Source organism: Crocodylus porosus, unplaced genomic scaffold (assembly GCF_001723895.1).
Source record: "Crocodylus porosus isolate Cpor-Errol unplaced genomic scaffold, CroPor_comp1, whole genome shotgun sequence".
NCBI lineage: Eukaryota > Metazoa > Chordata > Crocodylia > Crocodylidae > Crocodylus > Crocodylus porosus.
In genome coordinates this window covers 63,309,904-63,337,439 of record NW_017728918.1, presented here as the reverse complement: position 1 = coordinate 63,337,439, position 27,536 = coordinate 63,309,904, and the positions used below count along the sequence as shown (strand labels likewise).

The window sequence follows — 27,536 nt, the reverse complement described above, 5'->3', positions numbered from 1 at the left end:
AGCTGCTACTGCTCATCATGTGCAGGCCAGCCTGGAGCAGGCAGTACTTGGGGACAGGACTAATCAGGGACAGTACTATCTTACAGCAGAGTACTTAACTGTGATAAAACACGTGTAGACACTAATTGCAGATATAAATTGTGTAAAGTCAGCCCAGCCAGCAGGATCCAGACTCCTGCCAGCTGCCTAACCACATGGCTACAGCACTCTTGTGTTGGGCTGCTGTGCCCCAGCCAACCCCTCTGCAGCCCAACACTGACAGCCAGAGCCCAGGACTGATCCCCCAGGCCTCCCACAAACCAAGGCCTGCTCTGCCCCAGCTCAAATTGCTGCTGTCCTGGGCACATGTGTAAACGCTGCATGTGTTTACTCTGGCTTAAACTGCTCCAGAGTTTATTGCTTCACATGAATTGCACATGTAGATGCACCCAGTAATATTAACTTTGCTTGTGCTGAATTAGAAAATAAAGTCCTGTTGACAGAGGTGAACCACAGAATTGCAATGGTTTTATTTTGAATCCAGATGTAGACACATTTGCCCAATATGGTTACTTTGGCAACATCAGACTTACTTATTTTTAGATAATTGATCCCTTTCTCAGACTAGCAAGTAACTTTCTTTCACAATGTCATTATGATCTGTTCTTTATGCTAGGATGCCATTTGAGCTTGGGTTAGCTTGGAGAACAATGTTTAGTATGCATATTCACACAAGGAAATGTATTTTAATTCAGATCAAGAATGTCTCAAAGATCTTAGTTAAGAAGGGACAATTTCCTATACAATTCCAAAGCAAAATAATATAGGGATCCTCTTATCACAGGGACCTTTAAATTCTGCATTAGAGAGTTACAGGGTGACCTTTTCAAAACTGGCAGATACTAGATACTATGTACATTTTTCTACATATGTATTACAGATACACACTGAAGAACCTACCAAGTTGATATTAATACAGCCATAACAGTGAGCAGACATACATGTGAAGAGCAAATGATGCCATACTGGTCTCAATAAATAGCATTGGGCCCTATTGGCAACAACTTATCTTTACTTGCAGGAGGACTTAGCCTTACCTGCAGTAGGATGGCACATCCACAGGCACCTGTGACCTACTTGGCTATCCTATTTTTCTTTTTCATTGGTCTATGCTACACATGAAATAGGAAGTTGCCTGGCCACTTAAAGGCAAGTAGCATTTTCTTCAAAATCATCTAGCTCTAAACCCCTCAGTATAACCTTTAATTTTGCACCTGCCTTGACACACAGAGCCAATGACAATCATTCTAGGCTCCTTGCTTTTGCCCAACACTCAGCCTTTACAACACAAACACTAAGCCTCTCACAAAACACATGTCTACATATAGAGGTATACTGCAGCATAAGCCTGAGGGAAAATAATACTTTTACTTGACATTTTTCCAGAACTATAGATTTTGTTCTCCCTATCCAAGTGTCACCTGCTAGCATGTCCATCTTTAATGTTACTAATGGGTCTTTAACTTATACAATGAGAACTGAAAAATCATATTTATATTAAACTAAAATGTATTCAAGCCAGGAATTCTCAGCTATCACCTGAATCTAGTTATGTTATACAAAATCTGGATTAGACTTTCAGCACCATCAACAAAAAAATCTCTTTGTACTGGTTTGAAAAGCCTAGGTAGAGATTCCCCTGCAGCTAGCTCTCTTACCACCAGGAGGTGTCCCTTAGTTTCAATACTCCCCCCACAAATATCTAGTTATTAGGAAGGAAAGTGCAAGGGAAAAAGAGTGCTTTCCCTTTTAGGAGGAAAAATAAAGGCATAATCCCTACTACATGGAAAAATGTGTTTGTATTTCACAAGGTTACACAATAACCTATGCTAAAACAGCCAGGTATTAAGTCAAAACACTTAGACATTAGGAATTCATCAAAACTGTGATTGACCATACAAATTGAGGCCCCTGACAGATGTTACACTTAGCCACCCATTAACCAATTAGTGTCTTAGGCTATGGACAGACATTCAAAAAGCTGGAGCCTGAATTGATACAATCTTTGCAGGTTAGTCTAACCTGACTAGGCTGAACTAGTTTGAAACTGGACAGACATTCTCTCTGGACTGAGGAAATTCAGGCACATGCCTGCAGTGGCTCAGGCTAGAAGTCAAGGGGTGCTAGAACAGCCCTCCCATCTGTTCTGCAGGGAACTGAGCTAAGCGTGGTGTGTGGCCAGGCTCCAGCAGGACTCTCTCATAGGGATGTCTGCCTGCATGGTTCCGGGCTTTTCCCCACTGGCTGCTTAAGGGGCAGGAGTGTTGCCAGCCCCCAGCCCCCTGCTAGCACTCTGAGTCAAGGGTGGGGGGGTGTTCAGTTCATGCATCTGATGATGATACGGAGCTTTTCAAATCTCCCTCCCTGCTTTGTCATACTTCTGCAGAAAACAAACTCCTCAAACAGCTTACCAGCCAACCTGTTGATTAGCTCCAAAAGCCCTAAATGGTCACTATTCTGTTTGCCTATCCCAGAGAAACTGGAGAGACAGACACCTCTTGGCATTAGCTAGCATATCACATGCTGGCTACAGTCCCTGCTGTGGTGGAGAGGGGGAAAGGGATCTTTACTTAAGCAGCAAGTGTTGGAGGGGTGGGGCAGGGGAGCACAGGGAAGCTGGCAGACCCTGGTGTGCCTAGAAGTCTGTGCCAGGCTCCCGCCAGAGAGCAGAGAGGAGAGGCCAGCCCTGCTGTGGAGCAGACAGCCTCGCCCAGCCCAAAGAGCATGCTGAAATGCTGAGGGACTCACATTAAATTTAAACCAGCAAGGGGTCTGGAACAGACATTGCATAAGCCAGTTTGAGCCAAATCAGTTAAAGCTGGTTGACTGTAGTATCAGACTCATCTCAGACCAGTTTCAGCCATTTTCAAGCTGGTTTATGTGCACTACATATCCATTCTGTTACAGATTTAAACCAGTTTCTGATCACTTAAACTGGTTTGTGTGTAATGTCTGTCCCTAGCCTTAAAGTGTAACCCAACCACCAATTCAGGCAATTATGGCATGACAAAATTCTGAACCAGCCACAAAATTATGACATAGAAAATGTGTAACAGTGTGGCTGGTTTCCATCATGCCTTAAAATGAACATGTGACAGGGTGGACCACACTGGGGTCTTCAACTGGCCCCTGTATAGTTGGTGTCCAACAATCAGATGATTGGCTGGCTCCCGGACCACACTGGGGCTCAAACCCTGGCGCGGCCCCTGCCAGCTGGCAGTTAGCTGATATTCAACACACAGTAACCAGTTTGAGCCCTGGTGGGGTCCCAATCCAACCAATGGCCAAATGATTGCCAGGCACCCTTACCAGTGCAGGGAGAGCCTGAGATAATGACCAGCTGACTATGATCCCAAGCTCTCCCTGCCCTGGCAAATAAGGCATCATTGGGGTTTGATCCCCAATCCCAAAATCATGCATGCTGCATTGCATGTGTATCATGGAAGGAGATGTGACTGTTAAGATCCCTGTGCACCTTTAAATGAATATCTGTCAGCAGCCTTAATTTGGCATGCATGTGTATGCATTATAGCTGCTGACATTCAGTTAAAGGCACCGTGGGATCTGACCCACAAGCCCAACAATCACACCACCTATCATACTACATATGCATGTGATTTTGGGATTGGCAATCAGAACCCAACCACACCCTACTTGCCAGTACAGGGGGAGCCTGGGATTATGATCCTGGGCTCCCTCTGCACCACTGTGTACCCCTGCAAAGCTACCCATCAGTCAGCTGGTTCTTGGATGGTTCCAGGGATCTACTGGGCTGATTTGAGCCCCTGGAGCCAGCTGCTGATCAGTGGTAGCATCAAGGCCACACCAAGGCTGGAGTGGTGGCAGCCAGCAGGGACCACACCACACCTCGTTTCAGCCCCAGTGTGGTCCACCTAGCTGCATGTTCATTTTAAGGTGCAATGGGAACCAGCCACAAAATTAATACACATTTTTAGAGTAATAATTTTGTGGCTGGTTCCTTTTTTCCCCCCCCACTATGTGGCTGGGTAGTCATAACTTAAAAGAAATGTCTTCCAGGACCCTATGAAACAGACTTTAAACAGATGTTAAGCTAAGTTCAACAAATGTATAAGCTTCTGAAAACAAGACTTTAAAGATTTTTTAAAAGCAGGGTTAGGCAACCGAAACTAGAGATGGTCCTATCAGCTCAGCCTATAATAGTTTACAGACAACCATGAACTTAAGCTTTAAAAAGAATGCTGCATGGATTTAATGTAGCTGAAATGTGTCACCTTGACAGTTAAGACAGTTTACATTTAAATTCTGCCTTGACTTTCTGAACTAAATGCAAGTTTTAACAATTAGCAGATGTCATGTGGGGGTGGCAGAAACCTGGGAGGACTCCTGTTCAAGGTTCTTAATTTAATATTATAATGTAGTAATGTCTTACTCTGTCATTTCCTTTTTCTAAAAGGTGTGAGGCTTATCCTTCACTCACACAACCTGCAAGAAATGCAAAACTCTAGAACTCTTGGTTCAGAGATGATACTTTATTAGACCAATTAAGAAACTGCAAAAAATATATATCTCTTTCTGCAAGATTTTGGGCACACGTGCACTTCCTCAGGCTTAGGGAAAATTAAATACAACCTGAAAGATTTTTGTGCTTAAGTGAAGAAAATTCACACAGGTTCTGGTCCCTATCTGAGCAGCTAAACAAAAAAGATTTGTTAATTGTTAGTTTTTACAAACTTGAGTCAACCTCATTGGTTTCAGAGTAATTGATTCTCACGGGGCAGATATGATACAGCAGGAATGGAGTTAGGTGGTAGAAAGAAAAGGTTGCAGGTCCAAAGCAGAAGCAGAGTGTCTCCACCCTAATACATGCCAAGAGATCAAGAAAAATCAATCTCAGCATAGACAGTTTATTCTGCAATTGGCTGAGTGATCCTTGTTTTTCCTTATTCCTTAGGAATGTCACATATCAGGCACTGCCCTCTCTTTTAGTTTGGGACTAAAGAACTGAAAGAAGTGTTCCTCAAATGGACCCTGGGTAGGAATGTAAACAGTTAAGCAATGATTGTATTTATACCACTTACCATTTAGTGACCTTTGACAGGAACAGCCCCGGCCCCTTATATTTTCACCATGTTCGTGGTACTACGTGGTCCCCAAGTCACTGATGGGGAGCTATGGGTGAGAGATAGCAGACATGGCTAAGCCACTAAGCGGCACTGCACAGCCTCAGCTTCCCCTCATCCCCACAGGCAGGGGTTGGGGCTACAGATGAAGCTGGGGCTGCATATTTCTCCTGTGCCCAGATCCCACCACCACAGGGAGGGAGGGAGGAGTTGGGCCCTGACAGAGGTCGGGTGGGGTCTTCCCACCATAGTAGCAAGACTCCCAGCCCCACAGTGGGTCTGCCTACCCCCGCCACCCTCCATAGCAGTTGGGACCAAGCGGAGAGGCAGTCTCCCTGTATAAGGGGCCAGGGCCGCTCCTGCCAGAGGTCACTAAACTAGACGTGAGCTATCAGTTAATTGTTTAACCAATATAATTGGAGGAGGTTAAACAGATTTTTTTTAACAAGATTTAAGTCCCTAATTCAGGGATGAAATAAGTTGTTGGGGAAGTAATGAATCACTAAAACAGCAAAGATTCTACTATATATGTGGTTAGCGGTGTCCTATTTCACAGGAAGCTATTTTTCAGTGCAGGCTGCAGGAAATTATTTGAGAGTGTTCAATATAAAAAGTGGGATTTAAATGTAAGAATTCCTAATACTTAAGTCTATTCAGCATTCAACACCAATTTCCCTTCTAGACAGAAAATTTTAGCAAATTCTTCTGGTAACTTGCATTTCTATCATAGTAGCAACCCAGAAATATCATTCTGTTGTTATTGGACAAGAAGGATGGGCTGTTGGTCTAGACAGGAAGAAAAAAAATGCTATACCAGGGAACCCTTTTAACTCTAGAAAATACTTGAAATAAAGCAGGGTTCCAAATAAATATTTTTCTCTATCTTCTCCTTATAAACAGAAAATTAACAGACATGGAATACAGCTAGCCCAGAGTCAGCCCACACATTTTGTCTAATCTACATCATATAAAGAGCCTAACTCTCCATAATATTTACAGGTATGCCCACTGAGTTATTCGGTTCAGGGATAAATGGAAGGTAAATGGGTAAGTACTATCTTGTATTGTGACAGGTATTAAATTTCCTGATCACAAATGTGAAGTCTCCCAGTTGACTAAGTACTACTATTTTCAGATATTGATTTTTTGCTTTCTTACACATTTCTAAAATTTGTTTTCCGAGATAGACAATCACTTGTGGAAAAACAAAAAAAGGTAACCTAAGGAAATAACACTGATAACATTCACACTATCAACCATCCATTGCTTCTCCATCACCAGTTTCTAGATAGCTTTAAGAAGAGCCATGATAGTATTGGGGCACATGTAGTTGGGGCACCCCCTTTGATTCATGGTCCACCCAAAATTTAAAAACAACTACTTGATGGTGACAGCAGCAATTCTATGTAGGCAACAGATACAGAGTCAGCTGGCTTCATGGTTTATTATAATCCAAGTTCTCATTTCTTTTAAACTCTTCATTCTACAGATGTTAACCCTCTCCTTTTCAATGGTCTTGATATTTCACCAATCAAGCTATCATTTGTTCTGCAATTCTGCTATATGTTAGTTGCTCCTGATAATATAGCTCCTATATCACAGCTCTGCAGACTGATTTTAACTCTAGCTACAAAGTGCAGAAGGTTAACTCAGGCGCAGGAAATATCTTTCACTAAAACATAGTGTCAAGATGCTCAAGGAAACTAGATTTTGGTTTATGAATCTGAGATACATGCTTCTAATTCTAATGACTACAGGACTAATGAAACATTTTCTGATTATTTTGCCTAGCTTGTTGCATTTTCCCCACATAACAGATGATACTACAAATTAATGCACATTGCAATGAAGTTGTTTGTTTGCTTTAACCTTCAACTAAATAATACAGCTCTAGGCCCCTAGCATATCAGTAAGGTCCTAGATTCTTTTTAATTACAGAAAAATGTGTCTTGTACCATATGCAAGAATTCACCATACTTTCTGCACCCCTTCTCCCCTTTTCAAAACTCTAGATTTGCTCGTGCGTAGGATATACTATTCACTCATTTCTTGTCAGCAGCCCTTTTTTGTAATCTATTTCAGCTGATAATATGCCCTTTACAATCTAGGAGACTTCTTATCAAAGGAAAGCGGAGATATCATTCCCTAGCTGGTAGGCTATGTAAACAACCTATAATGATATCCCTACGTATTCTTTAGCCAAGACATGTGGTTCTAAAGAGAGGGACTTGAAATAATCTTAGAATGACCTACAAAGCTTTTAAAGGTTACTTTCTGCTTTATTGAAGATAGATGGTCACATCCTTTTCTGATGAATGGGAATCAGTTTGATAGTATTTCTTTGCATGACAAAACAGTGATTGAAAAAGCAATATGACTGAAAACAGCAGCTTGTTTAAACTTCTGATTTAAGAAAGATAACTGTAGACTGAGAGGAAGATGGACTTGGCTTCAAGGAATTTATGTCCAACTGGCCATCTTGGGTGAAGAGCCATGACTTCTTGAGTGTGACAACTGGTTGATTTACCTTTCTTTTCCTGACTTTGCTGCATTCCCAAACTCCCTGCTTGAAGTTACGAATTTATTATTTTCAGCATTTCATTCTTTGTTGTAATGAGCAACTTTACTTGATCCCTGTACTTCTGTCTGGCTTTTCTTTATCATCAGACTGTTAATTCCTTTGAATCTGTACTCACCTACACATGCACTGCTTGGTTCTCCCTAGCAACAACAACAACAACAACAACAACAACTCAACATTCAACCCCTGGTTTAAGCTATGAAATGATAACCTAGAGGCCAGGGAGCACCTCAATCTCCTCCTCATGCACTCACTGAAAATGGTTGTACAGACAATTGTACACACTTCAATTTTGATTTGTTTTTTATGTCAAATGTGGACCAGGCATATTTCTTGAAAGCCCCTGGAACACTTCTGGGATATCATAATGTAACCTAATATAAAAACACAAAATGTATTCCCACCCTGACACAGCTGCAAACAATATAATGGCTTCCTTGAGGATGTGCTCCATGATTTTTCCATGTGCTTCCTTGAGGATGTGCTCCATGATATTTGGTTCATTTGTTTTGTTTTTAAGGGGAAGGGAGAGAAAGGTGTGGTAAGGATTTCCAGAAAGAAACACAATACCTAATCTGACGCTCATGAAGTACCAACGTCATATACAGATGATCAGAGAAAACAAGAAACAGCTGTGATTTTTTTTTAAACATCATATAAATGTGTCTCCTGCTTCAAAACCTATTACATTAATCAAACTATGAATCATTTCCTCAACACAAAAGACTGATGGTCATGTAACCCATGCAAAATTCAATTTGAGGAAAATGGAGAGCTAGCAAATAATAATCTCCTAGCAAAGAAATACTGACTTAAACTGGTCAGTCCCACCCTCGTCCCTCCACTATGTGCATATCATAATGCACTTTTGAAATAAAGTGCATACAGGAGTTTGAAGTTGATCATTCTTTGCTTTCCTTCTCTAAAAGATATTGTAGTCTAGAAGCTGTGGATCTGAAACATTAAGAGATGTCTACAGTAGAAGGCTGTAACGCAATATTACAGCTGAGAACACAGATGCATAAAAATGCATAGCCAAGTCGCCAGTTACCATATACTGACCACAGTGCATATAACCAGTTTTTAATATTAAATGCCAGAACATTCACCTGGAATAACTTAAGATAGTACAAATGCTGAATATTTTAATTTCCAATGTTAAAACTACTCTTACATAGCTTTCAATTAATATATATCTATAATCTCTTTTTTAAAAATGATGTGCTTTATCTCTCTGCCAATTTGAATTCAATTTATGATTCAGGATATTTTAAAAGCCTTAGCTGCCTTTATTTTCCTTCTCTCTTCCCACCTGTCTGCAGAAATAAAATTGCCTAGATTCAAATGCCTAGGACTTAAAGTAACCCATAATGAGCCTCAAAAGCAGTGGTTAGTCTCTTTAACACAGCATTTAGTCTTGCTTGCTCAGATTGTTAGACAATATTAAGGCCTCCCCCCTTCCCCAAAAAACAAATAAAAACCAAAATAAACCCCCAAACTTACTGCACCTTTATTCCTGGACAGTGGGCAAAAAAGGCTTCTGGACTTTGAGAATGATATAATGCACCATGACCTACACAACCCCAAGGTGCTCGTATTGTGAGACTTCCACAGTTGAAGAGATCTCCAGAGCGATATCGATATTTTGCTGCTTCATTAACAATCTGCATAAGAGAGAAAAATAACCATTTCAAAAATCTTTTCTATATGTGATCAATATTAATGTCAACAGCATGTAAAATTATGTGTACAGAAACACACAGTGATCATCCCACAATGCTGATTTCTTTATAGTCAACAGCAAGGTATCCTGAGAATAATATGTTCTTCTTCACCTCTCTTCCAAAAACATGCTATTTTTCTAAAACAAAATGGTAGGAAGGCACTCCCTAACAATGGTTTGAAACAACATCCAACAAGAAGCCAGTGACAGAGCTGAAAACAGAATCCAAGCTTACTAAATCCCACTCTCATATCATTTCTACTGAACATGTTGTACCTAATCTCATATGGCTTTCTTTGGCCTACTCTTTTTGGCTTTTAACTTGACTCTTGTACATTTCCAGTTACCTCAAGCATATGTAAATGTCAGCAACACTCATGACTGTGAAAATACATGCAATTATGGGAGTAAAATCTTAATTTTGATGTTCACTTTCTCATCTACCAGTAGTATTATTTACATCATTTGGGTCCCTTAACTTCTCTAAAACCATCTAAACTAACCTGATCAAATGCTGGAAAAATGTAGTCGGCAAACTGGATTTCTGCAATGGCTGTAGCACCAGTAACTGCAACTCCGATACCAAATCCAACTATTCCTTGTTCACACAATGGTGTATTGAAAACTCTGTCTTTACCTGAAAAACAAGGAGAGCTTTTAATACATTAAACTGTAAATAGAAACACATTTTACCTTTTTTGTGCCCAAAATGATGCACCTCATTAAATCTCATACTTTTGTGCATATATGATTTCTATATACAAATAAAAATATAAATTAGGAAAAATTAATTAAATTTAACAAATATATTGGTGATGCACAGGAGTATAACTGTCTTTGTTCTTTGGTGGTTTTTTAAAGTGGGGGGATGGGGGAAGCAAGAGCTAAAATAACCTGCCCAAGCTCACAGTGGAAGAGCCAGTTATAGAAACCAGAACACATTATTTCCAGTCTTTTGTTCTAACTGCAAGAACACCCTCCCTTACATGCTGAGGTACTTCTGTGAAAACAAGCCAGATTGTCTGTTAAAGGAAAAGACTGAAGAGAAAAAAAAAAGTGGGGAGGAGGGAAAGAAGAGAAAGCATTTTCTAATTCCTGAAGTGTTGAGTAAAAAAGTACTCAGAGCATAACAGGAATCACAGAACTGAAAGGGATTAGCCAGTTTATTAAGCTCAGCCCTCCATGAATCCTGATAATCACATACTAAGTATATGCCCAAAAGCTCCGGAAGAACATCGACCCTATATTGCAGCCACAAAACACCCCATAACAAACTTTGGATCTTTAGCATACATGCAAAAACATATAAATAGTCATTTTTGCTCATGGTTCTGTTTATATCTTCACTTTTTAAAGCTTCCCATTAGTTCCCCGTTCTCTACTTCATCAACTGCAAGCAAGCATAATTTGGCACTAGGGCCAGAAGTTACACACAAACCAATTTAAGTGATCAGAAACTGGTTTAAACCTGTAACAGAACAGAAGCTCACCCCTTCCCCCACTCCAGCTTATTGCTGGCTGGCTGCAACTGTGGACTACAAATCCCAGAGGTACCTGGAAGCAGGAAGAGGAAGTGATGAGCAAACCTGCAGACTCCTGCTGCTTTAATTTTGGACTGTAAATCCCAGAGACCTTGGGGGCAGCAGGAAGAAGAAGTAAACATACAGCCAGAGATCTATGCTTTAGTGCCCCCCAGCTTCTGGTCAGAGCCCCTGCAGGCATGTGGCTGCATTTCATGAATCAAAGGTAAATGCCTGTTCACTTCTGCTTCAATTTAATCTGTGCAGTTTAGACTAACCTGAAAAGATTGAATCGATTCAGCCTCAGGCTTTTTGACTGTCTGTACCTTGCCTGGGACTATCCCAGCATGAAGCCCTCCAGGTAACACATGGGGCAGGGAAGCAATCACAATTGTATTTTCACCGTACTGCACATTACCCCTATGCAATAAACAGAACTTCCCCAACTGATCCAAAAAGCCACTACCATCTCCTTTATCTCCCTTCTATGCTCAATTGTAAAAGCTTTGCAAAAATAAAATTTCACATTTTAACTCAATTCTTATGCTGACTCATCAGCTGACAAAGGTTGCACAACTCTGCCGAGAGCTGCTGATTAGACTTATAGAAAACTTAAAAAAACAAAGAAACCCTAGCTGTTAGAAATAACTTTCATGAACTAAATAATTCAATAGTCAATCAGCCATCTAATCAGATGGTAGTACATTAGAAATCCTATGAACATCAGTTTCAAGAAAAATCTTTTTAATTTATTCATGAGCGTTTCTGTGGAACAGAATGCCAAGCTATCTACTTCTAGTAAAGGAAAAAACAAAAGCTTTAAATAGTATCCTAGTGGGCTGAAAACAAAAATAATTATCCCTAAATGTATAACCAGACTATAATAACTCAGGCAGAACAGCACTGTTGTCATGCAGTTCTCTGGCTCGTCATCTACTTGCTGTTTTGAAAATGGCTGAAACCATTACTTTGTGTAATACAGTTCTCTGCAAGGATTTCCAAACTAATTTTATACCTGAAAGCATTCAGAATTACTAGCTCAAGGAGAAGAGCTGTAGACATAAAACCGTGGACATGCCCCATAGCCACCTCCCATTTATTGTTACCCATTAAGCTTCCAGAATGATTCAGCGTTATATCATGACACCAAGGCCCAGTGTTAGTAAATACGATAGGTGCTGTTACTATCCTGTTAAGTACTGATGCATTAAGATTTTAAGTTATTTCAATTATAAAGGAAAAAAACAACAGTTTATGTAATGAGATTTTAAAAAAATAGATGCATTCTTTTGGGATCTAGTATTTTGAAATTACTTTACTCTTAGGTAGTTAAAGTTTGATCTTCAAAGGTGCAGAATATGCAAGTTGAGTCAACCCCACCCAGAATCGAGCATAAAGCTGAGGATACTATTGACCCTAAACTGTTACAAACAAAAAACACTCCCTCTAGGAACATGACTAAGATGCACATTTATTACTGGTACTTAACTGCCATCTGGTATTAACAATTGGTTACTGACAATCAAGGCCCCCCATGTTATTACTAGTGAGCTGGGCTACCCACAGCTTTCAGGATGCAGTACATCCCCATTATAAAGAACCCTGCTTATAAAACCTTTTGGCTTTTACCAATTCTCAACAGTGTGCACGGCTACACATGCATATTAATGCAGAACAGTAAACTCCAGCACTTATTGTGCTGGAATTTATTGCTCCCAGGCACTGTATTTACATGTGCCCAGGACTGCAGCATGCTGAGCCAGGTCAGAGCAGCCCCAGCTAGCAGGGGACCTAGGGGGTCAGCCTGCCAGCCCAGGGATGCTCTGACCCGGCTCATTATGCAGCAGAGGGGCTGGCTAGGGCATAGGGGTGCTCTGTTATGGGGCTAGCTGGCAGGCATCCCCCGTACTGAAGCACATTCGTGCTCTAGGCAGCTGCATCAGTGTCTACATGTGTAGTGCTACAGACTAAAAACTCCGCAGCAGGATAGTACTTGCATTTACAAGTACTACCCTACTGTGGAATTTATTAGTTTCCTGCAGCCTAATGTGTAGATGCCAGGTTGTTTACTGTGGAGCTAGTTAGTCTACTCTGCAGCAAATGTCCTGCGTAGATGTGCCCGGTATGAAGCAATTTTCTTATTATGAGGCAGAAAACTGACTAAACCTATCAGGGCAGATCCACAGAGAGTGCATTGGGTAGCTACACCTCTCCCCTTTTGGATTGGACCGTGCCACAGGAGCCTCTGGGGACTTTTTAAAGACCCCAAAGCAGGTAAGAATCCCCCAATTCCCCTCCATGCTCAAAGGCATGTCCCTGTCCCCTTCCCCAGTTCACCATTGCTGCTTTCCTCGCTGCCCCTCATGTGGAGGAAGCTTCAAATCTGCTCCTGCATGCTCCAGTCAGGTTGCATAGGGGCTGGGCTCAGCTGTAGCTCTACCAGCAGCAGCAACAGATGTGATGTGGGGTAAGGGAGACTCCTGCCTATCTGCTCCTAAAGTGTTGGCCAGGGTGGAGGAGTCCACCCCCCTCTGTCCACCACATCTGCTGCTGCTGTCACTGAGCCCAGGCCCCACACATCCTGACTGGGGCAGCAAGGGCCCTAAAGCTCCCCCACCCCTGGGACAGCAGTGGCAGGCAGGGAATGGAGAGAGGGAGGGGTGGGGAGGGGAGAGGCACATGCCTTTGTGCCCAGGAGAGGAAAAGGGGTAAGATTCTTACCTGTTTGGGGGACTTTAAAAAAATCCCCAGAGGTTCCCATGGTGCAGTCTGTCCATACCAGTGGGTTGAAGAGGAGGCTGCTGGGAGCAGGGGATGCAGCCACCCCAGGAGAATGGGTGGCTGCTCTCACATCTCCCTTTGCCAAATCCTGGATCTGCACCTGAACTCGATTATAGCAGAGACACACTTTTTAATTAATTTTCCCCTGGTCTTATGGGAGGTTGTTATAATGAAGGTTGACTGTACTTTCAGTGATTTTATAGTCTTGCACAAAAGGTGGAGTATAAAGGAAACTTTCAAATACTTCAAGAGTTCTCTCTCCATTTTTAATGCATTATTTTCTTAACCTACTTGCCTAAACCTTCATGAATTCTACTTCTGTGTCTCACAACTCATTTCTTTTAAATCAGTTTTCAAACAAAGACTTGGGGTTAAATGACAAATATGTTGATTATTGAGCTGCTTTCTCTTCCAAAACTCATTACCAGGGGGCTTTTAGCTTTAGTATCCTTTTTTTGGAAAAAAGGCTTGAGCACAAGGATTTCTTACCGGTTAGAAGTTGTGGGTGGCGGGGGAGGGCATTACATTAGAAATAATAAAATTAAAAGCATACTCTTTGTAATGCACACATGCAAAATATTACAATAACTAGTACAATAATTATAAAGGATTATTCATTTTAAAGGAAGCTAGATTGTTGGATGGATGTCTAGCAATTGGTCACACAAACATGATCTTCATCTGGTCAATTATGATAGCATTTTGAGATATGATAACTTTTTACTACTTGACAAAATTGAATTAATTTTGATTCCCAGGATAACATGCAAAATGATTTCAAGATGTGGATCTTTTGTAGCCTGGTACACATCAGAGAAAAACCATAGTTAATAAGCCTTAGTAAGTACAATGACAGAAAGTAGTCAATACCCAACACAATAGCAGAATGTCAATATTATCTAATAGCAGTTTGTGATTTAAAAGTGATTGGCATGCCTCAATTGCATTCCTAGTAGGCATATTTTTATGCACTTCTATTCATCAACCTTTAGTACTAACATAGTATTCAGCACTGTACACACAGGAAGATAGTTCCAGCCCTTGAGAGCTTATATCCTAAATAGACACAAATAATGGTATGCAGTGGAAAAGCCCAGTGTGGGGAAGATTTACAAAGCAAGTTTCATTTATATTAATTCTCCATGCTAGAATGTGTATAAGAAAGTGAGTAGCAAAAAAGGTCACTTTGCTGGACTTCAGCTGGATTGAAAAAGCATTAGGAAGGAATCGCTTTTATACCATTCACAGTTGGCAACAGGGCAAAAATTTCACAGCCACAAATAATATTATACCTGTTCTGTGGATAAAGGACATCATTTTCCAGGGATATTAGTCAGAAGACCTTTCTACAAGGTTAAGGATCAATAAACCAGCAAGTGCACTGGGCCAGGAAAGTACTGCCAGAGCAACATGAAAGAACACAGTCTTGTCATTTATCGGATGGCAAGGCTATTTTAATAAAACAGTGTATATGAGAAACTGGAGGCAATTTATGCATTGTGCTATTCTGCCTCCAAAAGGCCACAAAGGCTGTTACAGTCACCAGGCTATAGGCATAACCACTTCTGATCTTTTTCAGTGCACTCCCTCAGCGCCTCACAATCTATTTTTCTGGGTGTGGTCATAAAATTCTCTTACTTTAAGACTGGGCTGTATAACTGTTTGAGCAAAGATGTAATACCAGTAGCACCACGTGACCAGGCAGCATTTCCTCTGCTCACCATATTGTTTTTAGCCAGATCCAAATCATTCATCTAGTTGCCTAAGTCTCACGTAAAGCTGACAGGACTAGGACAACTAGCTAGAGAAACTGGACTCTGAGTCTAGATATTCCGTGGAGAGGAGGGAGTCTAGGTTCTCAGTCCCCGATACCAAGCTTATTTTTATTCTTAAAATCACTGACTTCCTAATACAATATTGACACACAGTCCAGGGTGTAGGGGCCAGAATGTTAAACTCAACCCAAGGAGGTCTGTCTTACACATTCTCCTTCTGGCCCTGGGATTCTTGCATTCTTGACTACACATTGCCACAGTTCCCACAGATGTGATGGTGGCTGGCCACAAACTATATCTAAGGAGTCCATGAAAGATTAGTCAAAAGTACATGAATACCCATGCTTCCAATACAAAAGGGCCCGCACCTCCATTTAAAATTTCCAAAGGGGTCCACACCTCCATTCAAATTTGTTTTAGGGGTCTGCAAATGAAAAAAGATTGAAAACCACTGTTATATATAATATCCAGAAGTAAGGAAACATGCATTAAATATGAAAAAAGCATTTATTTGTGTTTGAATGTGACATCACCATAGCACATCTCTTCATCCATAAGTTCAAAATGTTCAGCAGAGGATCTCCCAGAGATCTGCCATGCTCCATGTTTTCATTTCCTTGATGTTCATCTTAAAACAATGATCACCTACTGCAATTCCTTCTATAACCATCTTCAAACTGGCTCCATCTCTACACCTGATCTGACAGAAATGCATAAATTTGTTCCTCTCTGGATTTCCAACTGAGTGCATTTCTCTTTAGAGGTGTACCAATATATCAGTTGCCTATCAGATCAGCACCAATAAAAGGGAAATGACATTGTCTATTGGCTTTTTTGGGCTGTTGTAACCTATAATATTTACTGATAATTATGCCTTCTAGCTGGGGCCCCAGATGCCTGGGTTCCTTCTCATCTGCGGGGCCAAAGCCCCTGGACTCCTTGGTTCCCTCCCATGAGCCAGGGTGACTTTGAGCATGGAGCACCCAATCCAGATATGGGGGCCCAAGCCATTTTCCACCCCCAACCCCATCCCCTCACCAGCAGGCCAGGCTAGGCCAAGGTGGAGTGGAGCAGCTGGTGTGGCATGGACTTCAGGCTGGGGCCAGGGTGGGTCCTGTAAATGGTGCTGAATGCTGCAGAAATATAACTGGAGTGGGAAGGGGCAGGTGGAACTGCCCAACCTGGCCTGGCCTGCAGTGACCAGGGATGGGGGTCTGTGCCCCAGGGACCATGGGCAGAGCCTCACAGGAGCTGAGGCAGCCGCTACCCCTCCACTGTACCCAGCAAGGTCCTCTCACGACCCCTCAGCTGCACTGGGTCCTGCTCGTCCCAGGGTCACGTCAATTCAGCCTTCCACACAGGGCATGGGGGTTTGCCCTGCCCCAGGCACTGGCAGCACAAAGAGTGGAAGGGGCCCTTCCACCCACTGGAGTCCAGCTCCCAGGGCCTGGGGTCCAGCTACAGGGAAGGAATGACCTGGTTTCTCCAGCACTGCAATGGTCCCATGTCCCTGCCCTGGGCAGAGGGAGAAGAGCAAAAAGCCAGGCCCTACAGAGTCAGAAAGGCTCATGCCTTCCCCCTCAGGCCTGCTGGACAGGCTCAGGCAGATGCCTCCAGGCCAGAGTTCAAGGGCATCATGTGGAAGAGCAGGATCTGAAGGGCTCCACACAGCGAGTCACAGGCACTGCTGGGCAAACCACACCTACTGCAGCTGGCCTGGGCACTTTTACACATGCTTCATGAGTGAGAGGGTGGTGCTTTAATGACAGTAGTTGTCAAAGCCCCTCTAATCAAAATGTCACAGTATCTTATGCATCAAAAGGTGGCAGAGGCACTTGAACTAAAGTTCATTGGACGCTAAGTTCACGTGTCCCCACCACCATTTTTCCGCATGCAGACACTGATATACGAAATGCAGGAGGCTGCTGGAGCATACCAAAAAAAGTTTACTTATGTCAGTTGTTTAAAAGGCCTTGCATTATTACTAAATATCAGTTATCAAATTGACATCAGTCAATATGGTTGGTTAATAATTGGTTATCAGTATTGGTAATTGGCCAAGAAAATCTTTATCAGTACACCTCTAATTCTCTTCAATATTATTTCTAAATGTTTCTTCTTTTCCATAATAGAATCATAGAAAATTAGGGTTGGAAGGGACCTCAGGAGGTCATCTAGTCCAACCCCCTGCTCAAAGTAGGACCATCACCAACTAGATCATTCCAGCCAGGGCTTTGTCTAGCCGGGTCTTAAAAACCTCCAAGGAAGGAGATTCCACAACCTCTCTGGGTGCCCTGTTCCAGTGTTTTACTACCCTCCTAGTGAGAAAATTCTTCCTCTAAATTTCCCTTGCTGCAACTTTGAGACAGTTGCTCCTTGTTCTGTCATCTGCTACCACTAAGAACAGCCTAGCTCAATCCTCTTCCAAAACTTCTTCAGATAGTTGAAAGCTGCTATTGAATCCCCTCTCAGTCTTTGCTTCTCTAGACTAAATAAGCGTAGTTCCCTCAGACTCTCATAAGTCATGTGACCCGACCCCTTCACCATTTTTCTTGCCCTCTGCTGCACTCTATTCAATTTGTCTATATCCTTTCTGTAACGAGGGACCCAAAACTGAACACAGGACCCCAGATGTGGCCTCACCAGTGCTGAAGAGGGGAATAATCATTTCCCTTGACCTGCTGGAAGCCCACACACCAATACTGCCTAGTAAGCCATTATCCTTCTATGCAGCAAAGGCATACTGTTAGCTCATATTCACCTTATTGCCAACTGTAACCGCAGGTCCTTTTCTGAAGACCTGTTGCCCTGCCAGTCAGACCCCATCCTGTATTGGTGCTCAGGATTGTTCCATCCTAAGTGCAAGACTTTACACTTGCCCATGTGGAACCGCATGAGATTTCTCTTGGCCCAGTCCTCCAATTTGTCTAGGTCACTGAATCCTAGCCTACCCTCCAGCCTATCTACTACTCCCCCACAGCTTGGTGTTATCTGCAGACTTGCTGAGGGTCTATACCATCTTCCAGCTTGTTGATGAAGACATTGAACAAAACTGGCCCCAGGACCAAACCCTAAGGCACTCAACTTGATATCATCTGCCAACTAGACATTGAGCCATTGATTATTACCCTCTAAGCCTGATGATTTAGCCAGTTTTCTATCCCCCTTGCAGTCTGTTCATCCAGCCCATACTTCCTTAGCTTGCCTGGGAGAATGTTGTGGGAGACTTATCAAAAGCCTTGCTAAAATAAAGGTACACCACATCCACTGGTCTCCCTACATCCAAAGAACCAGTCATCTCATCATAGAAGGCAATCAGGTTGGTCAGGCATGAATTCCATTGGTGAATCCATGCCAATTGCTCTTAATCATATTCTTCTCCTCCAAGTGCTTAGAATTGGCTTCCTTGAGGATATGCTCCGTGATTTTTCCAGGGACGGATATGAATTTGACCAGGCTGCAGTTCTCTGGATCCTCCTTTTTCCCTTTCTTAAATACAGGCACTATGTTTGTACTTTTCCAGTGATCCAGGAACTCTCCTGATTGCCATGATTTTTGAAAGATACTAGCCAGTGGCTCTGAAATCTCATCAGTCAATTCCCTCAGCACCCTTGTGTGCATCCAATCTGGCCCCACATATGTATATGTCCAGCTTTTCTAAATAGTCCCTAACCCTTTTTTTCCCCACCACTGTTGGCTACTCACCTCCTCCCCAAACTGTACTGACAAATGCAGTAGTCTGGGAGTTGACCTTGCCTGTGACAAGTGAGGCAAGAAAGGCATTGAGCACTTCAGCCTTTTCTGCATCCTGTCACAAGGTTGCCTCCCCCATTCAGTAATGGTCCCACACTTTCCAGCTCCTCCTCTTGCTATCAATAGGATTGTAGAAACCCTTCTTGTTACCCTTCTTGTATCCCTTGCTAGCTGCAACTCCAATTGTAGTTTGGCCCTCTGGACTTCATCCCTGCCTGCCTGAGCAATGCTCTTATACTCCTCCCTAGTTATTTGTCCAAGTTTCCACTTATAAGCCTCCTTCTTGTGATTTAGTTTACTGAAGATTCCTTGCTAAGTCAAGCTCATCTTCTGCCATACTTACTAGTCTTCCTGCGCCTTAGGATGGTTTGTTCCTGCGTTCTTAGTAAGGCTTCTTTAAACTACAGCCAGCTCTCCTGGACTCCTCTGCCCCCGTCTGGCTTCCCAGGGGATCCTGCCAATGAGTTTCCCTGAGCGAGTCAAAGTCTGCCTTTCTGAAGTCCAGGGTCCTTACTCTACTGCTCTCCATCCTTCCTTTCCTCAGGAGCCTGAACTCAATCATTTCATAGTTGCTGCTACCTAAGCTGCCATGCCACTACTACAGGGGTTTCCAACCCTTTTTGGTTGTTGTACCCCTGGTGGCTAGTCAAGAAGCAGGGAGTCCCCCGTGACTGACTGATGAGTGGGGGTCCCCCAGCAGCCAATCAGCAACCAGGGGGAAGTCACCCATGCAGTGCACAGCGGCAAAACCAAAAGCACCAGTGGCACACAACACCGGCAAAAACAAAAGTGCCAGTAGCGTGTGGCGGTGCAAGCAGCACAAAGTGCTTGCGGCCCTGCCCTCTGTACCACTGCCACATGTCCCCTGGGGCCTTCCCAAGTACCCCCAGGGGTACACATACCCCCAGTTGACAACCCCTGCATTACTACATTCCCCACCAATTCATCCCCATTTGGAAGCAGCAGGCAAGAAGACATGGCCCCTAGTTGGCCACTCCAGCACTTGCACCAGGAAGTTGTCTCCACTCTCCATAAACTTCCTGGATTGCACTGCTGTATTGCCCTCCCAGCAGATGTCAGGGTGATTGAAGTCCCCCCATGAGAACCAGGGCCTGTGATCAGGAAACTTCCACTAGCTGTTTGAAGAAAGCCTCATCCACAACTTCTTTCTAGTCTAGAGGTCTACAGCAGACACCCACTACAGCATCACCCTTGCTGCTTTCCCCTCTAACCTTAATCCAGAGACTGTCAACAGGCCTATCTCCAGTTTCATACTAGAGCGCTGAGCAATCATATGGCTCTTTTGCATAAAGTAAAACTCTTCCTCCTCTTCTCCCCTGCCTGTCCCTCCTGAACTGTTTGTACCCATCCATGACAGTGCTCCGGTCATGTGAGCTTCCCACTAAGTCTCTGTTATTCCAATCACATGATAGTTCTGTGACTGTGCAAGGACTTCCAATTCTTCCTGCTCATGTTCCAGGCTCTGTGCATTTGTGTACAGGCACTTAAGGTAACTAGTCAGGAAGTATGAGAACACTTGTTGCCCCTGTTGCAAATCCAAGACAAATCCAATAATTTTGTCAACATTGTGTCTCAACATTTTAAGACTTCCTTCCTGCCACTTTGAGGGGCAGGATTAGGATTCAGAATGACTTTGATAAACTGGAGAATTTGTTCAAAATTAATCAAATTAAATTCAATGAGAACAAGAGACCCGGAGGGCAGAAAAATCAAGCGCATAAATACAGACTGGGGAATGACTGGCTTCAGTAGTAGAGAAAAAGACAAGGGAACCATAAAATAAATGAGCCAACATTTTGCTCTGGTTGCAAAAAAAAAAGGCCAACAGCAGATTGGGCTAAGTGTGACTTGCAAATCAAAGAAAGTAATTTTCCTTCTCTAATCAGTACCAGTAAGGCCTCACCTAGAGTCCTGTGTCCAGTTTTAGGCTCTCCACTTCAAGAAAAAGGTGGACAAATTAGAAAGAATCCAGCAGAAAATGTCAAAAATATTAGAGTTCTGAAAAATGTGGTTTACAAGGAAAAGAAGAAAAAATTATAACTGTTTAGTCTGAAGAACAGATTATAACCTGAAGGATGATTATAAACAGGATGATGATAAACTATTCTTTGTGGCCCTATGGACAAGAGGAGCAATGGTCTTAAATTCAGCTTGGGAAATTTAGGTTGGATATTCGGAAGACCTTTCTCACTATGCCAATGGCTAAGCATTGGAATGGGCTAAACTGAAAAGTGATGGAATCTCTATCCCTGCACGTTTTTAAGAGCAGCATAGACAGATACGTGATTTGGATGGTTTAATCAAGAATGATCTTGTCCTTATCAGGGCGTTGGACTAGATAACCTCTTAAAGTTACTCCAATCCTAATTTTCTATGATTCTAAGAGACAATCATAAAAGGGTAAATGAAGTGCTCCATGTAGAAAGTGTTCCGTTTTTCCCTTTGATTAAAACCTAGGATTTCCAAAATTAAAAGCATGAGCTTAAAGGACCAAGTGCTGTAGATAAGAACACTGAATGGCTTGCATCATCTGTGAACCAAATAGAGAAGACAGGTAATATAATCCAGAGAGGAACCCATAATTTAAGTTAGGTACTTTTAAGATTTTACTCATGCAGTCCAGTGTCACAAAAAGTACCATCCCCCACTTACAAATTCAACTTGGATCACAACTGATCTTACTGTCCTATTCTCAGATATATATACTTGCAGTTTTGTTTTAAAAAAAATTAAAAGTAACACTGAATACAAACAAATCTCTTTTTTGAAATGAAGAAAAGTCATTTCACTAGGAAAAAGTAGTAAATAATTTCCACTATAAATCTACTTAAAGATTTTAAACCTAAGTCCCAGACACACATACTGCTGTAATTTTTCACTTGTATTTTATACATGAAAATTATTAAGAAGCCTTATATATAATAGTTAGTCTAACATTCAAAGGAATAACACTACAACTTCTTTATCACTTCTTGAGGCACAAAATGGGGCAATCATTTTAGCAAGAGACAAGCTATTAATTTGCATTTCCCTTTGCAAGCTATTTACTCAACAAGTGAAATTTAAAGTCAAGCAGACTAGAAAACTATAGCCACTTTGTCTTTTCATCTTTCTTCATTTATATGGAAATGAGATGATTCCTAAAAGATCTCTCTTCCTGCTGCCTGCGTCAACCAAACAACGGCACATAAATTCCTCAGGCTGACTCCTGACGGCAGGGGAAGGCAGTATCCCTACATTATCTGAAGCTATGTGCGTCAGCCTCCAAGGAAGATGTTACGCTGCTGTCAATTTCAATTAACCTGTCTAACTTTATAACCCACCCTAGCTCCAACCATCTGAACAGGTTTGTGCCCTTTTCCAACTAGCAGAGGAAACAATATGACAAACAAAGCTATAATAAATAAATAAATAATTTCTCCCTACTATAATCACTTGTGAATAGGGCTAGCTATATGTCCAGCAAGTGAATAGGTACAGCTGGAAAACCTGTTTAATAAAGTAAAGTTTGAAAGTTACAAGAAAAAAGAACATGCCTGATTAACCATATATTTTGAATTGTGCGTCTCACCAGAGCATGATCGAACCACACAAGGCTGACCCAAACAGAAATTTTCTTGCAATGTGACAGCAACGGAAATCAGTATGACAGCAACATACATCAGTATCCACACTTCTTTCTTCATGCCCTTGTCCCTCCAGGATAAAAAAAAAAAAAATTGAAAAGCTTTATAGGTACATAGCTCATAGGAAAGAAGAGCTGGAAGGGACCTCATAAGGTCACATAATCCATCACCCTGCTTAAGCCAAGATTCCACCAAACTAAACCATCCCAGGAAAATTTTTATCTACCCTGCTCTTGTGAGAAGCAAGGAATTTTTAGGGTGATATCATTTATTGGACCAACTGCATAGCTGGGAGAGAGTAAGATATGCTTTCAAATGCAAGAGACCAGAATGAAAGGCTCTTGCATTCAAATGCTTATCTACCTCACCCACCTATGCCTATGTAGTTGGTCCAACAAGAGATATCAGCTTAAAGATCCTTGCCTCTCACATAATTCCTAGACCCTCACAGCTACATTATTCAGGGATCCTGGTTTTCTCTGATAAAAAAAAAAAATATCACGAATTCTCTGATTTAAATTTTAATAACAGATTTTGGGATTTTTAAGCCCCCCAAGCCCGCCTCCCAAGCCCTGCTGGTGTCCCTCACTCTCCCCCAAGGCCTTCCCCAGCCCTGCTGGTGCCCCTCACTCTCCCCCCAAAGACCACCCAGCTTTTCTGGTGCCGCTCACTCACCCCCACAATATGCTAGGCATACACTTAATCCCATTTTCTAAATCATTAATATATTAGGCCATTTTTACATATGTAAGTACCACAGCACCGAGTGCTTTGAAAAGCACCCAGCATGGTGACTCTTACACTTTCATAAGCGGTGAAATGCACATCAGCACTGAAAAATGGCAGTAGTATGCTTGTGAAGTAAAACACATTGGAAGTGCTTTAGTTCAAAAGCACACTACGGCCATTTTTGGCACACTGATGTGCATTTTGCCACTTATACAACTGCATGTGGCGCAGTGCAGTTCACCTCAGCTCGCGTGTGGAGCACACTTGATTAATCTTGAAGATAGGCTGCAGATACAGGTGGACCTAGACAGGCTAGCAAGTTGGTTGGATCAGAATCAAATGAAGTTCAATGCCAAGAAATGTAAAGTATTCCAGCTGGGGACCAAAAGCCTCCTACACATCTACAGGCTTGGCAACACCAAACTGACCAGCACCGTGAATTAAAAGGACCTGAGGGTAATAACAGACCACAGTATGAACATGAGCTGGTATTGTGACACTGTAGCCAATGGGGTAAATAATACCCCGGCAAGCATCAATCGATGCATCTCCAGCAAAACTAGGGAAGTGATTCTTCCACTCTACCAAGCATTGGTGAGATTTCAACTGGAGTACAGGCAGTCCTCGGACTTACAACACAATTGGTTCCTGAAAACTGCATCTTAACTCGAAATGTAACTCAGAACCAATTTTCTCATAAGAAACAATGTTATAAATGGGGGATTCGTACAAAAAAGTATGTGTATAAATGCCTTTAGACACCAGAGCCATGGCAAATTCATAAGGAACCTGACTTGATGTCCCAACTAGCCTGAGGCATGGAGGGCTACTCACTAAGCACAATGATCCAAGTAGTTATGTATCCAATGGGGCTGTGCAAAGCTTCGGTACCTGATTCAATTCGGCAGAGATTTGACCCAATTTGGTGGCCAAATCTCCGAATCCAAATTGAATCAGAGGACCATTTAAATTTCTCTGAATTGAATCAGAACCCTCTGAATGGATTTGGAGAGATTCGGAAAGATTCGGTGATTCAGACATAGACACCACTTTAAATGTTGTTTCTACATACCTCTAGGTAGCAGGCGGCTAGTGAATACTGCGACGCTAAGGTGCATGGAGTGTCCCACAGGAGTGCAGGGGGCTCCCCAGCGTGCTCAGCAGTGGACCTGGAAGTGGACCAGAAGCACCCCCCGTCCAGCTCAGCGACTCTTGGCTGGAGTCTTCTCAAGAGTCTTGGCTGCAAGTTTTTCTGGAGTCTTGTCCACTTTCTTAAAGAAAGTGCCTTCTGGGGCTACAACCAATCCCCCTGCAACCAATCACCAAGCCAATGTGGTGTGCCCCCCCTCCCACGTTCTCCCTGGTGGCCCCAGAAGTGGATCAGAAATACTAGGCCAGTGAGATTCCATGGGTCAGTCGTCTGGCTGTCAGACCTCTCGGACTCCTCCAAGAGGTCTCACACTCAGCCCGCTTCTTAGGGACTTTGCAGATCATTGGATTTAGATCACTAGTTAGCTGTTATGGGTCCAGCCGCCCTGCACTTGGGCAGGAAAGACTGCTGGTTCAGATGATCCCAGCAAGATGGGAGTCAAGACACTTTTGAAGAGTGGGTGACTGTACCACCTCCCAGGGAAGCCTATTCCAAACCTTGGATACTGTACTTATAAAGAAGTTTTTCCTTATATCTAACCTGAAGCAATCCTCAATTAGCTTGTGCCTATTATTTCTTGTCCTCACTTGGGAGGCCTTGGTGAACAGATGATCCTTCAGGCCCTGATGTATGCCCTTTCCTGGGGCCCTGAACCCCACACTGGGTCCCCAGAAACCTCCTCCACCCCCATAGTTCCTTCCCAAACCTCCAGACTGCTCTAGATGTTATTTTCCATGCTGACCTTTCAAAGCTGCAGCCATCCTGCTCAGGGAATATTCTCTTAGAGGCTACCAAGATGTTAATGTCAGCTCTGCTCAAGACCTGGGCTTATAACCTGTCCAAACCCAGCCCTCCTTCTGGGTCAGATGACTTAACCATCAAGCCTTGCCTCACCTGCAGGCTTTCTGAGTTAGGTGACTCCATAGTTAGCCCTGGCCCTACCTGCAGACTGCTTCACGGGCTGCCTGACCTCTTAAAGTGGCAGGTGCCCTAAGCATTCTGCCACAGGCATGTTTATATGTGCAATTAATGCACATAAATAAACTCCAGAGCTTATCGCTCCAGAGTTTATTGCTCCTGGATGTGCCATTTGAACATGTGCCCAGAAGCAATAAGCTCCAGAGTTTATTCATGCACAGCTCATTGAGCTGGGTTGGAGTAGCCCCAGCCGTCAGGCTGAAAGCCAGGACTGCTCCCCTTAGCTCAAAGTGCTGTGGAGGAGGTGGCTGAAGCACAACGGTGCTTCAGTGCAGGGTTAGGCAGCAGGCAGCCCCTACACTGAAGCACCCTCATGCCCTAACCAGGTAGGGCACTGTGTACACATGCACTACTGCAAAGTATTTTACTCCACAGCAGGATAGTACTTGTATTTATAAGTACTATCCTGCTGCAAAGTAAATTTGAATTAATTTATTCCAGCCTAATAGGGGCCCACATGTAGATACACAATGTTTACTGTGCAGTTAATTACCCAACTGCGCAGTAAATGTTTCATGTAGATGCTCCCAGTCACCCAAATTACCTTTCATCTTCACATTCTCAACCAATTCCTCCCTGTGTATGAGTAGAAAGTTGAGAAGATTCTTTCCCCCCCACCCCCAATTGGCCTCTCTACAATCTATATCAAAACGTTATTCCCAGCACACTCCAGGGATTCATACCTGTTCTCCAAATGGACAGCCACAGCTCTGGAGGACTGCTTCCATTTTCCACATTCCAAACTACCTTTGTCATCTTTCTCTTCCAATGCCTTCTCTGGCTGTCCCTCTTCCATGATGCTGGAGGTCTCCGTGTACATCTAGTCAATGCAGGCCTCACACTCATGGACGTTTCTAGGCCTATCCACCTCCTCCTCTTACCTGATTCCCCAATTTCCACCAGGAGGTAGCTCTCACCACAAGCACTCTCCCACCTGGCTGTTCCTGGCATGGACATGCAGGCCACAGTCTCTGTAAAGCCAGACCAGAACCTGGGTGGAAGTCTTGATGTTGCCAGTGGCCATGCCCGGACATAGCATGCACAAGTACAGGCAATGGAAGAGCTTACGGTGATAGGGGAATTGGCACTGAAACATTCTGTGGTCATCCTGTTGCTTTTCTCTCTAGCACCTTCTTTTGCTGCTATATCCTAGAAAAAAAAATTCCTCTTCCTTCTTCACTTGTTTCTATTCAAGAAACTTATAGGAAACGAAGGGGGAAGAAAATGTCTTGAACGACTCCCCAGTCAACTCCCCACTTGAACTCCCACTCTAACTCGCCTGTTTCCTGGCCTGTTGCCCTGTGCTGCTGTGATCTGGCAACCAGAGCCTTTCTACTTATGCAAGACCCGCCTCCTGGTTCACACTGCAGTTACCCACAATCAGGTACAATCAGTACACACAGCAATGCAGTCATGCCATCTAAGCTTCCCACTTCATCCAATTTCAAAAGCTAAATGCCTTGATCAGCACTTACAGAGACTGACAAAGAGATTAACAGCACTAACCTATCTAGGGTTACCATAATCCAGGTTTGCCTGGACATGTCCTCTTTTTGGGTCCTCCCTCCCATCTCCATCCGGGTTGTTTTTTAAGATATCAGCAAATGTCTGGGATTCTGCTCTGTCGCTGCTTTCCCAGCACTTCCTGGATTACCCCAACAAGGAGCAGCTTGGGGATGAGGGGAGAAGGGGAGAGGTATCATGTGCATCTGCTCACAAGCCCTGGCAGCTACAGGCAGTTAAGGCCAGGGCTTGGGG

At 43.0% G+C, this 27,536-nt stretch overlaps 1 protein-coding gene across 1 annotated transcript in view; it reads right to left on the bottom strand.

Moving 5' to 3' along the window:
- BCKDHB (branched chain keto acid dehydrogenase E1 subunit beta) overlaps positions 1 to 27,536 on the bottom strand; it is a 295,895-nt gene that overhangs the window by 229,944 nt on the left and 38,415 nt on the right. Inside the window, 2 exon segments of the mRNA XM_019537671.1 lie at positions 9,229 to 9,386; positions 9,949 to 10,082. Coding sequence (XP_019393216.1) covers positions 9,229 to 9,386; positions 9,949 to 10,082 — 292 coding nt within the window.